Source organism: Scomber scombrus, chromosome 20 (assembly GCF_963691925.1).
Source record: "Scomber scombrus chromosome 20, fScoSco1.1, whole genome shotgun sequence".
Lineage (NCBI taxonomy): Eukaryota > Metazoa > Chordata > Actinopteri > Scombriformes > Scombridae > Scomber > Scomber scombrus.
Window position 1 is genome coordinate 6351433 of NC_084989.1, and position 15583 is coordinate 6367015.

General features: G+C 41.3%; 1 protein-coding gene across 2 annotated transcripts in view; it reads right to left on the bottom strand.

The window, feature by feature from the left end:
• Positions 1–15583, bottom strand: part of LOC134002407 (partitioning defective 3 homolog) — a 348507-nt gene that overhangs the window by 65204 nt on the left and 267720 nt on the right. For both annotated transcript variants that reach the window (XM_062441750.1, XM_062441749.1), the window contains exon 21: positions 14013–14321. In XM_062441750.1, the coding sequence (XP_062297734.1) occupies positions 14013–14321 (309 nt within the window). The remainder of the gene's footprint in view (positions 1–14012; positions 14322–15583) is intronic.

Here is a 15583-nt window from a genome sequence, read left to right on the forward strand (position 1 = left end):
AGTCAGAATGCTTATTCACTGCCTCGCTGGGCCCCCTGCACACACACACACACACACACACACACACACACACACACACACACACACACACACACACACACACACACACACACACACACACCCCCCTTCGCCCCCGCCACCCCTTCACTGCATTCACTCCCACCCACCTCCTATTTAAAAAGGGACCCAGAAATAGCCCAAGAGGCTATTAGGAAAAATACAGCCAGAGGAGGAGGAAGCTGTAGGGGTTTACAGTCCAAAGCCATTCAAGGGTACACTCCAGTCTCTCTCTCTCTCTCTTTCTTTCTCTCTCTCTCATTCTCTCTCTCTCTCCCCCTGTCATCCATCCTTTTCCCTCACTCTCTCTGCCTCTCTTTGTTCCGATGAATCAGTGCTTTAGTGAACATGCTCATTATGGCTTGATAGCAGGGGCTCGTTCAGTATCCTTGGCATTGGTGGAAAATGGGGGAGAAAGACAGAGATAAAGAGAGAGAGAGAGAGAGAGAAATGGGAATGGAGGGTGGGCTGTGAAAGAGCGCAACAGGGGAAAGGAAGAATAAGAATGAATGCAGACTGTGAAAAAGGAGCATTAATGAAGCAGAATAGAAGTGAACAACTGTACATTCTTCACAGTCTCACGATGGAGGACGGATGAAATGGAGGGGAAGGACGCGACCTGAAAGAACACGTCAGGTCTCCCCGGCTATAACTAATGTTCAAATTCTAATTCTTCCACCTCTTTCTACTCACAACCTTTTCTATATTCTGATCGTACTTGCAACATTTTTGTCCCGTCCTATGTCATATATAAAAAGACAAGTTATTTTCAAGAGACAAACGCGTTCCCATTACATTCCACCTGTCTTAAATCACTTTTATAGAGCACTTCTGCCTCACGGCTAGAGCTGCTGCTTTCAATTGATGGTGCTCTTCTTGTTCTAGCAAAAAATGCCAAGAGTTTTCTAACAGATTAAAATTATAGAGAACATTCAAAAAGTATTATTAATAATAACAATAATAGTTTTTCCCCGCAAATGTCACGCTAGTCCCTAAAGGACAGACATGTTTTTATAGAAAGTGGCTGAATTTTTGCGAGGAGAAGTTACCGACTAGCCTGACTGTGCCACTCTGATAGCGATGTGTCATTACAGAAAGGCACACGAAGAGATGCTTTAGCCAGTACTTCAGGTACCAGGGGGGTAGGGTGGGGGGGGGGGGGGGTCCATGACGAAATCTCTAACCTCATCACACAGTTTATGACCTCACAGGATTGCAGAAATGATTCAACAGGCCCCGCTGATATAAAGCGTGACACTGTAGCACCTCGCTATATCCATGAGTCAGGCTCTGCTACGGAACAGATGTCTGCTGAGATTTACTGTGACTGTGTAGACACACAGCGAGACAACAGGCAGAACAACATTTTATGTGTGATCCCACAACATAAACATGTTCGTGCTGTTAATCCTCAGATAGAGCGACTTTAGATCACAAACCATCAGGTGGGGAGATTTTGTAAAACCTCCATATGGGAAGATTTTGAATTGTGTGGCAGCATGCACAGAAAATACAGGTGATGGTGAAACATGCAAATATAAATGCTGTATATTCTCAAACTGGGATTGTACTGCATGTATTTAAATCCTACTAATAAGTAAATGATCAAAACCACTGCATAGATGAGCTATATGGTCATACATTGTAACTACTTCATGGGGCTCAAAATAAAGAGATTATAAAGCAGCAGAGGTCAAAATATCCTAATTTATAGTCCCTAAAATAGGTCCAGCTCCAGAAACAGTGGAGCCTACAAACCCCATAATACAATGCATTAGCGCATTCCATTGGAACCCTCCTTCCCAATTAAATTTCCACTTCTTTCAAACTCCATGTTCCAAGTTCGTAAAACAGGCTTCTTGTTAAAAATGTAAGTCCCGAGCCAAATCCGAGGTAATCTGATGACATAATCAGGCCCATTTTCTTAGATTCAACAAAGCTTCAAAGCAACAGAAGACATATAACTGTTTCCATGGACTGAGTAGTACTCCTTGAGCCAAGTAAACTGATCTTCATGTGTAAAATTGATGGAGCGCACCTTAAAAAGGTTGGTGAGCAGCAGCTGACTCTTAAATCTCAAATTTGGGATCATTGTCTTAAAGGCATCAACAAGCTCAGAGCTTCAGTAATAACAATAAGGTGACAAAATGTGAACTGCAGCAGATTGGCAAGCAAATTTTATAGCTTGCGCAAGTTGATGTTTAAACTACAGTGGCACGGATAGAAAGCAATGGCTGACTTGAATGAAGGAATTTTATCTAAAACATCTGGTATGCTTTGAAAAAAAAATCTGATGGTTTCCAGGAATGTAAAGCATGATTAGCTGTTAACGGAAGACAAGTCTTGCAAAAGCGCTGATCTTATCCCTTAAATCACTCTGTTTTTCCACTCAAACAATACAATGTTCAAACCCCTTTTACACACGCTGGTGAGGTCAGTCTTTACTTAGTCTCGCTGCAGGGGGGGTTGGTTGGCAGCTGACCCTGCCATCTGACCCTTGACCTCCTCCCTGTGGAGTACTTCAGCCTGGATGACATAATTACACATGAAACATCTATATCAAAGGTCATTACCACAATGCACCAGGAAGTTTTATGTTTATTCTAATTATATGATTCTATGGATGTGACCATAATCGCACTCGCCACAGATTTTTTTCATTTTTTGTCACAGCCAGCTTCATCAGTCAGGACTCCCAGCTCCACTATCAACCAATCTATTAAAGTCACTCTACACAGTCAAATTCCAGCCTGTTGTGATACATTATTAATAAATGACAGACACTGAAACAAGCTGGTAACACACTGCAATGGCCTCAGACAATGATACACACACACACACACACCACAACATAAATACAAATACAATACTCCAGCCATAAACACCAAACCATAAACTGCTCTGAAATCACACGACCAAGTCAACCCTCACTGCCACGCGATGGGTAAACCGCAACTTCTTACAGAAGGTCGTAAAACCGAGGTGGATTTTAATTGACGTCCCCGACTACCACTAAAACATGCCCATTATCCAGGGTGAAACCGAGGCAGGTTGGCCTGGCAGTGAGCCTTTAATGATGGTCATATAACTGCAGGACAGGGATTATCCTTTATGTTTAATCACTGCAGGGAAGACAAGTGTTTTCTGGGAATACCGTCTCTCACCGGGACGCTTAGAGACCATCAGTCGTAGATGCAGTGAAGGCTAAAGGATGGCAGAGCGTTGAGAGCCCGCAAGCCACACAGGAGTGCAATAACACGGCTAGCAATAACACAGATACATGGTGTGTTCACATACACACACACACACACACACACACACACAGTGATATGTAAACAATTTATGACTTTGGCCTAACCTAAATTTGTCCTTAAATCTGTCTTAAAATAGATAGAAAATTGAGAGGGACCATCTGATTGGTCCAATCAGTGAACCAATTCGATAAGGCTGACTAGGTTAAAATGCCTTTGGTTATTAACTTCCCCAGTAATTTCGTCTGGCACAAACAAACTCCCTCAATCACAGTGAGCACAGTGGAAACTGAAAGACACTTATGTGATTCCCTTGAATGTGACTTCTTTTCTTTGAAAGCAGGCCAGGCTCTAAGACCTCTGGCTCCATGATGATCTGAGATGACATCATGGGCCCATTAAAGTGGACCAATAAGGCCATGAGTTGCCATTACTCTGCTTCAAGTGGCTAAGAGCATTTTTACAGGCATGCTGATGGCATTAGAAATGTTTGGTGGCCCCCACAGGGTTTTATAAAGCCCCTGCTGTGAGCTGAAAGAGGTCCGGCTCAGGTGCCCTAACCATACACTTGTCATATTTCGCTAGAGGAGCCTTAAAGCTGAATCTGGGCCCCAGCAGAGCCTGTACTGCTTGGAAACCCACACAGAGACACCCCCCAGGCTTTCTCCACTATATTCTGCTTTAATTATATTGTGACTGTGTTGGATGATGGAGTAATAGTCAGGAAATTAGCCCCATGTTCACAGTATGAACACAGGTTATAGACTCTGCTGACATGTCAAAAATCTAATGCGAACATGAGAACCAAACATTGAAAAGATTTAAACATTGGTTTCAGTGTGAGCTGATTATATCACACACTTCACTTTGCAAAGAAGGGAACTTTTCTTTAATTCTTCCGTTTGAATTCTTTGTCCCCGTGCTGGCATTTTAATTTAACATGACACTGCTTCTCGACAATATAGCTCTGAAATGCACCGTTACAATAGCCGAGGATTATTCATTCACACAACAATGTTATCAACATGTTAGAATGGAACAGCACTAATGCACCAGAAACAATTACTTTTACAGAATGCATGTGAAATGGATGGGTTTTTTCCCGAAGACCTGGTTATAACAAATTTTGTCCTAAACTTTCTAAAGTCTTAACACAATTGTAACAGAAGCAGCTAAAAAAAAAAAAAAAAAAAAAGATGATGGGGCGCACTATTTCAGTACCTTCTCATGAGTCAATCTCAAATACTGGAAGGAGGCTTAAGACAGATGGAATGTGTCGCTGGCTGGTCTTGTGGATTTGGGACGTATTCACCCATTCAGCTCGCTGTAATTACAAAGGCTCTCGCTGAGATCCGATTTGTCGCTGGGAGCTTGTTCAAGGCACAGGGATTGGAACGACAATGGCATAGTCTGACAAAGGAATATGGATATTGCTCTTAAAATAGAGAAAACTAATGCTGCTCTGTGTCGAGTGCACAGGCTTGCCGGCTCAGATGTGGGCAAGGTAAATTTAATTACGTACCCCCCGTACACAGTGGCTGGCTTTCGATTAGAATGGACTAACTTCTTGATACAGTTGTACCCCAGCGACCAGTTAGAAAATAGTGTTCTGCACACAGTGTGGTAATTAATGCAGCCAATGGTCAGTATTTAACTTTCAGACCTACAACACCACTGACCATACTATTCACTAGTAGTGAGAACACACTTTATATTCACATTTACCTGTTTCTCATTGAAAATATCTACTGCAAGGGAATGGCAGAGTTTACAATTGATTATGACAATTTTAAAGTGGCATTCCACCATTTTTTACACATAAAGGTCAGTTTACTAGCCAGTAAATGAGTGTTATTCAAGCCTTTAAAAACAGCTGTATAATGTTTTCTGTGGATCTGCAGGAAGATTTCCACAGTCTGTGAAAATAACCCTGATGATGATGTCATCAGGGTCGTTACCTCAGCTTAAATATCGAACGTCGCATTTATACCACAAAGCAGTGTAAGAAAATGGCAGTGAAATTGGAAGATGAGGGCATTTAATTGGAAAGGGGAAGTCCTAATTAAAGACCTTGTAGAGTCGCATTAAGGGAATTACAGGATTCACTGTTTTTGGAGCATGACTCATATTAATAAATATATAGAAGGTGATTAAAGGCCAATATGTGTACCATTTGTTATATTGCCTCAGTTGAAGGATAGTTAGGCTGTTTCAAGCATTTTATGCCAAAGAAAATGTAAGTATTTGGGTGTACCTGTTATACCCCTGTTATAATATCTTTATGGCATATACGATGTCGGGTAAACTATAATTATACAGTTACTGTATATGCTTATCTTTAATATCATGTTTAGTTAACCAGCTCAGGTTGGTAGGGCTGGGCAATAAATCAATACTATATCGATCTTGTGATATTTTATAGATATCGTCTTAGATTTTGAATATCGTAATATGGTGATATGGGATAAGTGTTTTTCCCTGCTTTTAAAGGCTGCATTACAGTAAAATGTAATTTTCTGAGCTTAACAGACTATTTTTTTTATCTGCCTTTATCCACTTCATTATATCCACATTACTGATGATTAATAATCAAAAATCTCATTGCGTAATTATTTTGTGAAATCACAAATTGTCATCCCTACAATATTGTCAAAATATTGATATCGAGGTATTTGGTCAAAAATATCATGATATTTGATTCTGCCCATATCGCCCAGCTCTACAGGTGGGTCTTTTTTGATCCAGCTCTGCTCTGCTCTCCTTCTACAAGCTGTATTTACAGTGAGAGTGGAAACCTTAAACACTCCCTAAAGCCTCTACCAGCTTTTTACTTCATGGTAAACAATAACTTCCCCGTCCTCACTTCACTGACCGCCAAAAACATCAGCTTACAGAAGCAAAAATGCAGCATTTAGCGTACCTGCCTGACATGCCGAGGTCACTCTGATGTGTATGTGTGTGTGTGTTTACATTCGGCGTAACGGAAGGCAGATATGAAGGCAAGGTGAGGAGGATGGGGAGGCATGACAGTCATCTGCTTGCTTGACACGGTTCAGAGTGTGAACCCACGCTCCTCAGTCACCTGCCTCTCGATCACATTCGTCACCCGATCTATTTCTGGCGAGTACTGTGTGGGAGCGGCGGGGTAGCGGGGGATGAAAGCGGTGATGCTATGTTAGCGGAGAAGACCTGTGATTAGTTTATGAAATCGGGTTATCTATCATGTGAAAAGCAGAGTTTCTCACAGGGTAACCTCATCTTCACGTAACGGGCGCTCCGCAGTGTGTGTTATTCAATCAAAATGGATTTTTAAGCAATTGAATTGAGAGAAAAGTAGATCTAACATTTGCTAACAGCATGTTCTCTGTGTGCTTTTCAAAACAAATCATCGCAGTTGCTCTAAATTGTAGAGGAAAACTTGCCAGGCACGGAAAATGGTTGTCTTTTTTGTTAATCTCTCCGCGGCGCAGCATAGTCAGTTACGGTGTCAGACATCGGCAGCCTTCAGGAGAGTTGAGGAAGGGGGGGGATTAACTGTCTGTTTGCAGCTGCTGATTGCTGGGAATGAGATGCCCTTCGGTGCCGACCAACAAATGAGGCGTCGGCAGCCCTCGGCCATATTCGTAACTCCCCCCCAACGCCCCATCTCCACTTCCCATTTTTGTCTGCCGGGGCACCCCTGGTCTAAATGGCACGCTCCCCTCCTTTCCTTTCATCTTCTTGTGAAAATTCATTAGGTACTGTATGCATGTCTTCGGGGCCTTCCATTTGAAGGATGTTGATAAAATACATACTGTACTCACAACCTTAATCGGCTTGATCCACTTGATGTAGAGTTGAAGGCGAAGTGGGTCTATATATCTCTCTCTCTCTCTCTCGCTCTCCCTCCCTCTTTCTCTCTCTCTTACTCGATCTGCTTTCAGGCTGTTTGCTTTCTTAAATGAACGTAATGGTACAAACGGAGGATAAATTGCTGTCTGTGTGCTCCATCTCATCACATCCATCCCACAGGGCCAACTCCGAAGCAGGAGGGTGAAAATAAATGAAAACAGACTAGGAAAATAATTCACTTGCTTTGCCTGGGAGATACACATTGCTATCTGTGTAGAACCCCTACGATAAGGCTGATGTGCATTTGGTGCATTAGGCCTCCTGCACTATCGCCGCAGCACAGAGCCGGTCTGGGAGGAAGGGCAAAAGTCAGCTTGCATGTGTGTGTGTGTATATCGGACTTGCACCCTCATTTTGTAACCTATCTACAGCGTGTACACAGGGCTTTTTTTCAAAAGCTTGTACACCAACTGAAACATCACCTACACAGGTTTACCAGGTGCAGAGTATGCAGGTGCAGATACCGCTAACAACAGCTGACCTGAGGATTCACCCAGGCTCATTCATTACACCGGCAGCTCTCTCAACAGGAGCTCACATTCCCCATCACCTCAGTGTTCCCTTCTCAATCCTCAATTAGAGCCGGGAGAAGGCCCTACTCCACACATTTACTGTGACACTAATTTCCACACAAGGACACTCAGAGGGAGTAACGGAAATTGCTGGCGGATGTCAGAGACAAACAAAAAGTCAGCGCCAAAATCATGCTGCCACAGCTCTGGGAAGAGAATGTGATACAGTCAGTGTAGAGTCGAAGTCTTGTTTAGCTTGGCAGCCTACAGGAGGTGAAGGAACAGGACACGCCAGACAAAACACTCTGGAATAACAGAGATACCGAAGAGTTAGTAAAAAGTAATTAGTTACCACTAATGTATGTGTCTCATTCAAGTAAAGTGTTCCTTGATGCTAGACATATCAATTTTACTCCCTTGGGAACTACAAGAAATGTTATTAGACGTGGGAGCTGTTATTAAAGTCTTAACGCAGATGCGCGGGTCGTGAAAGATTCATTTGTTTACCAATGAATTATTGAGAGGTAGGATTTAATCAAAGCTACAGATGTTGCAGTCAGAAAGTGTTGTTAATCTCGCTTTGATTGCATCTAAATGAAAATATAGACTATAAAAATCACAGAGACTGATTGTTGATTGCAGAGTTAATTACAGACATCAAATAAGAAACAGCAAACAATAAAAAAACGATTATTTCGGATTGGCTCAGTGATCATCTGATTGAAGTAAAATATTGCTGTTCATAAAAATACACCATCTGCATTACTTTAATGGAGTCATCCAATGGTCCACTTAGACAATACAGTACAGAATAAAACCAAATGATGATGTGTCCCTGTTTGAAAGCTACAGTAATGTTTTCTCATCCAAAAAAAACATAATGTGTACAATAAGAAAGAAGACAACAAGGTTCATTCTGACTGATGATTATCCAAATAAAAGTGCACATAAAAGCTCTATCTGTCTGAGGCTTTAAACAGCATAGAAACAGGCTTTTAACAGCAGTGGACAGCTGTAAAAGACCCTTCATTTGAGGTGTGAAGTATGTGTCTCACCGCAGATTAACTTTCCCACCTCGCAAGTTGACGTCTTTCAGCCTCAGAGTGGCGAGAGCAAAGGGGAAGAAATCCTCACAAACTTTCTCTTGAGATTAAAAGCCTGACCTTTTATCGGCTGCAGAAAATGCATTAGCTACCTCATAATCCAATTTCAAGACCATGCAAAGTAGAGGTTTTGACTGAATTTTAGTGTGGAGAGAGCAAGGGAGAAAACACCACAGTCAGTGTTTCTGTAGGTGAGGATCTTTAGGTTCTCTTTCTCTCTCTTTGCTGCCTGCCTGCCTGCCTCCAAGGCTCCCTGGTGCTACTGAGAGGACTTCAAGAGCTTTGCACCGTTGAGCTTCGTGAGCTCCGTATCTTTTTCTCCCTGCTTTCCTCCACCTCTTCCTCGCTGTCTCTCTGACTCTTTCTCGCCCATGCTCTAAGGAGCTTTCGAAACTCGACTGGGTAATGGGAGCAGCAGTCAATCAAATTGCATTTTCAAAGGTGATGCTTTGTTTCACGCTCGCTTCCCACAAATCCCTTCGAGCCTGGCACCTGTCAGGTTGTCGTTGTGAAACGCGGCATCCAACGCCAGTCACTGAAACCCCCGCTTCCCTCGGCAGATGGAGGGGTTGACTTGTCATATGCCTATTGAGAAATTAGGTCACTCTATTTTGCTGGGTCTACCTTTTTTTTAATAAGGTAAAACAAAACAATTGAAAGAGACTGCACTGTGTTCATGTGACGACAGCTATCTTTCATTTAAACCCAGTAATAGACAGAGCAGAATTCATGCTATGAGTTTTAGGGTGAATGTGATATTTACCTTAGCTTTATATAAGGTTTTGACAAAACTGAACACAAATAAATCCAGAATTTCTATTGGTGCCCTTCAGTTTTACTGAGTCTGACAGCATTGTCAAAACACCACTGGTGCTGCCAGCTCTAATAACGTGGAGGTTGGTAATAAATTGTTAAATGAGTTCTTGTTGTACCGTGATCCCGTAGAGGAACAGTAAAACCCGATATGGCAGAATGGGCAGGATCTCTGGACGCCCACAGCATCCAGGGGTCCTCATATCTCCAAGGGTTTATAGGCTCAGGTCTGACTCATTCCAGCTTTACAATCACAGTGACCTTCCCATTAGGGCTCCATTACCAAGGGTCTATTCGAGTGAGAGGCGTATACCCAGGCTATTTATCCAGCTGCAGCCTCTTCTTATGAACTGCAGTGGGTAAACAAGAGTGCAGCTTTGAAACCTTTGGTGAGTCATGGGTAAATGCCTTTATTATGGCATAAAATGAAGGCACATGTATATAAATACATGAGGCATAAAAAGAGCTCAAGATGCAAAACTATAATGTACAGTAACCTGCAATTGCAGACATGTGGACCCCACCTCCTCTAACAAGGAGCACCTCCCCACATCCAGTGTCTATAATTAGTTAACTGGATCTAAAAGAACTGACTCCTCATTGAGTGAATATGTTGTGTAATGACAGCATCAAGGGATATACAGTAAACAAACTGATGATAACTTACACTCCTGGGTACGCCAGCATTGTCTGATGTCGTTCCAGCTATGCTAATGTTTGTCTTGGTGTTTTTTTTAGATGAAACACACTGATAAGTTATAGTGAAGTAATCCTCTAACACACTTGCACTCTCTGTTCAGCATTCAGTGTGTTTGTCCCAGTGAAGACTGAATAATAAAGCGGGGCTGCCAGCTAATTCCAGCTTAATTTACTTCCATTACTTGGTCCCTGGAAGTCATTTTACAAGGTAAGACAGACCTCTACATGCCATGCATTTAGAGGTCATATGATAGTCAGAAGATGGCTTTCTCCATGGTAACATCCCCATATAATATTATTTACTATGCTGTAGGAGACAGTAGAGCTAGCCAGCAACCAGTGTAGGGTTTAATTTGTTTTATATATACATGCAATATATATATTTACTACTTTGTATAATACTTTTTTTTATATACTTTGTAATTCAAGAGTATGGGAAGGTGTGTCCAAACGTTTAACTGGTACTGTATATATATTAAACAAAAAGCAAACAAAAGAGCAAACATATCTTTCCTATATGGCATTAATTCAAATCTTTCCTGGAACTACTTTGTTTGTTGGTCAGGTTATATTTAGTGCGATTTTTAGAAATTGTATTTATTTATTTCACATATAAGTTCATTCATGTGTGTTAGAATGTGCTGGCTGTCTGTCAGGTCTCTGCCTGACAATACCAGAAAATAAATAATAAATATGTCTGTAAGATAGGGTCCTTAATCTGTGCCTTTGATCAGACAGGTTTCTCCAGGGGCCACCACAGAAGACAGTAACTGTATCCAGGTTGGGGTTAAATGCTGCTCATTCTTCACTTTCATACTGAAGACTGACTGACAGCTAGGAATGAGCGGCCTTCCCTAGACCAACATCATCCATTTCCTGTTTTCTGACCTTCAAACAGGAAGTTCATGTTATCTCTGCCGCTCAAAAATATGAAGTGATACAGTGGCAGCAAGCTTAGAAAAAAAAAGAAGTAAGGATATAAGCTGTTCTCTTTAAAACGGTTTGTCCCCTAAAAGGTAAGACAATGCTTCTGAGTTCAATTTTGCTGTCTTAATACAATGAACAGTGAGAAGTGATTGCAAATTGTCTTGTGTTGACGCTTCATATTTGACAATGAGAATTCCATTAAGTTTAATTTAGAAATGCAAATGACTGTTTATGTTTGTTATGATAGACAAGTGACAGGAGTCTAGAATCTGAATGTGTTTTCAAGCTCCTTTTTATAAATCGTAAATAGAAAGCCTCTGAGCTAAATAAGAACCAGCGCATATTATTATATCTCAAAGGCAGCAAGACAAATATTACAGGCATACAGCCGGGCTGGTATACACAAGATATGCAAAGCAGCGAGAGGTGCAAAACAAAAAACGCTGTGTTGAACACGCGGTGCATATTTCAAATGAAATCACAACACTCGCAATGGCTAATCCTGTCCCTGCAAATACATTTCATAGTGCGCTATCAATACCTAGGGCTCAGACCCCAAACTAAAAATAAGCTTGTATTTATAACTAACATGCAACACTAAGCTTTTTATGCTGAAATAAACCCGTGAAGGTGAGAACTCACTACCACCATGAAACTACAAGAAAGAAAATATGATTATGATTTTTTTTCATGTTATTTGCTTTTTTGAATCAATTAATTTATTAGAAAATAGAAAAGAAAAAAAAGAAAAACCAAAAACATATGATGCCAATTTGTAAAATGAATCTACTAAACGGTCAAAGCAAATTTGGTGTAATCTGAATAAAGCTTAGCCAAAATGACTTGGAAAATTACTACAAAGCATCTGTTTACAATCAGACTCTTCATGCAAGAAGAACTTTACATAACTCTTGTTTTCTCTGTGAAGCCACTAAGCAGATTGCTATTAATATTCCCTCTGGCAATAAAGGAGAAAAAAAGAATAATCACCCACTGATGTGTTTTGTGTTAAGGCTTTCATACTGCATACTAGCACAGAGCTTATTGATACACGCCTGAGAATCAATAGCATCATGTCTATCACTAACCAACATCTTAGAGTCCTGTGATCTGAATACAGCATTCCAGCATTGTGTTGCCCTCTTCATTTAAAATGTCCAACTAGCTGACACACTCATGATGGGCTTCTGCTGTGGGAGTGGGATAGTTTACATTAGATATTGACACAACAAGGCTATCCTGAGGAAACATGTGGCTCTATCTGCTGGAGGTAACCTTCACTTTAGACATATGGATTGGTGGCCTTCACTAAGCCCCGGATGTATTGGCACATGGATTTAACTGGCTATCGGAGGGGCCAGATAACCTTGTCATATCTACTGTGATTGTCACAGAGTGGGGGGGGGGGGAAGGAGTGACAGGATGAAGATTCCTACCTCTGCTGATCCTCTTACAAAAACATACACACTCACACAGAGGTGCTCTGTCCTGGTCACACAGCAACACATACCACCCTAGACCACCTGAGCTTACAGTGAAAGGTCACGAACCCCCAAGTGACAGCTGTCAATCACAGGAGGGGGGTATTATACGATCCATTAACAACAACCTCAAAGGTTCTGTGGGGCCACGGAGAAAGAACTTGTTACCATTGGATACGGCCAGCATGGAATCTGGAGCCCACATAACACCTTCTAATCAGTAGAGGAACAACTGTTTTTTTAAGCAAAATAAATAAAAGTCTTGGTTTTCAGAACCAATATGAGGACCATCCAATCTATAGACTAGGACTACAGAGAGATTAGAGCTAGAATGTATAATTCAAGTCTTGATGTGGCTTAGATATATCAAGAATCCTAAAACTTCAATATTGGTTTTGTCACACGTATTCAAAAAAATGTGCTCTGCTTATGTGATGCCAAGTAAGACTGATTTAGGTTTCATGGTTGTTGGTCGGACTTTGTTGAGGACACAACACTATATCAAAAGCTATGTTAGTAGAAAAGGTAGATGTAACTATCTTCCACTTTCACTCACAACACAAGAAATCATGTATATTTCCTGTTTACTAGAGCTGAAAAAGCAAATAAATTTCATAATTTCAATGTACAAGACACTGGTGTAGTAGTAGCTTTACACTGCCTTTTTGGGCAACTGGCTATCAACACATTAATATGAAAGTGCTGCATGGCCTTGTCAACACATCAAATATTCTTGTTGACAAGGAAGCTATGAGTGATACAACCTCCCAGCAGTCAAAGTAGTTGAGCTCAAATTCAGTGTGACTCTCTGAAAAAGGTGTGCAGGTAGCCGGGGAGGATTACCTGTGATCCACGGATAATGAAAGAAAAAAGACGCTGTCTAATATTAAATTCTAACACATGGAGAATTACTGATAGGCTCCTGTTGTTGTTTCACCTTGCCTGTGGATTCTGCCGGCTTGCGCGGGGCAATGCCTTGTGGGACGAGGCGAGCGATAAAACCCTGTGTGAAATTCATTGTTTTTCTGTGCAGTATGTGTCATCCATGACAAGTAAAAAGTGAACAAATACAATCACGGCACAGCTTATACATTATAGATGAGGTGTAAATGAACCAGATTGTTGCAAAGCATAAGCACAGAGCACAAAGCTGGTTAGTGTCGTCTGAATGAACGGAAAAAGTCGAGTTACAAAGCACACTGTTGTGGTGTTGAGAATTGTGAGCTTTGCATGTAGAGACAGAAGCCTTAAAACGCCTATGATTTGAGCGCCGCCTACCTGTCTGGAGCTGCAGGGCGTCCGTTGCGCGGCTTGTTGACCTGGGCATACAGAGCCTCTAGGGGCGGACCGTTGTCTTGAAGACTCAGGGAAAGTGGAGGGCTCTGGGGAGTCTGAGGGAGGTGGTAGTGGTGGTGACTGCCGTATGGATCCATGCTATTGCTGTCCAACGATGAGTCTAATGATCCAATCCCAGCGTAGGTGTGCTCTTCATCTGAGCTGAAGGTGCGGCTGACGACGTCTTGGATCTCAGCATATTCCCTCTCCTTTGCCTGCCTCTCCCTGAGCTCCCGCATCTTGGCCTGTATTCTGCGATAAACACATTGAGGGATGAAAGACTGTTTATTTTTTGTGATTGTCCAACAAAATTCAAATGATGCACATAAATTGCAAAATTCAATATAATTTCCTTTCAGGGAAAAAAAGATTTTACACTCAATAAAATGTTTGGTGATAAGGACAATATCCCACAAACAGTGATGGAAAACATTTGAGGGAGTCAAAAATTACACACTTGGTTTCAGATGATCAGCTTTGTGAATGCTATAGTGTCTATGCAGATAAGAAGAGTGTTTGGATGGTCTGAAATATCTGTAAAATGTTGCCAGTTGCTTTTCTTCGCCTTCGTCTTTGGGTGAAAGTATGTAGTTGGCCAACTGAAGCTAACGCAAAAGACCCATATCAAATTGGCCAATATTAATGAGCTTTTGAAACATTCTTTTTATGTTTTCCAGAGAGGGAGTTTGTTTATTTTTATGTTCAGGGAGCTCATATAGAGTATTCGCTCCAGCTGTGCTGAGGGAGTCACTTTTTTATTTTTATGTTGTTTTTGTAAGATTGGAAAAGTTTCATGAATTTGAATGGGAAATAAGACAATTATGCTAATTTGACTAAATAAACGTATTTGTGAAGATTGAATATACTTATAAAGAGACATAAAGTGACATTTAAAAATCATGAAAAATGAATGCAAGATGCAAAGTTAGTAGAATATATAAGAGTGTACACAACACTTCATGAGAAAAACAGATGGGGATCTTTCATCTGGGAAAAAAAAAATCCATCTGAGTTTGAGAGCAGCTTACAGCAGCATTCCAACTTTCAAGTTTAATCTCAGATATTGATCAGTCAAGAACTGAGAGGAAAAAGTCTCTCCTCCTCAAACTTAAATAACACAGAATGAAGTAAAATGTTGTCCCATGCAGTGAGAGAAGCCCTGCGCTATTATTCAGATACATGGCTTTTTATGAGCCGTTAGCGGGCCGAGATGACTGTACTGATCTCATCATTCAGATCCTCTAACACAATGGTTCTCACACTTTTTCACACCAAGGAGCCCCAAACTGACACAAATTAGACCACAGATTCCCATTTTATAAGATTTTGCCTTTAGATGTTTAATTACAGTGTTTTTATCATTCTGTTACTTATGGTTGGATTTATAGGGGAAATAAATGATTCCCCTTTTTTCTGTGAACCCCTTGGGACCATTCAAGGACCCCTAGGGGTCCCCCGACCCCACTTTGAGAACTACTGCTCTAACGAGAAGAGGTGGAAGGGAGACAGTCAGA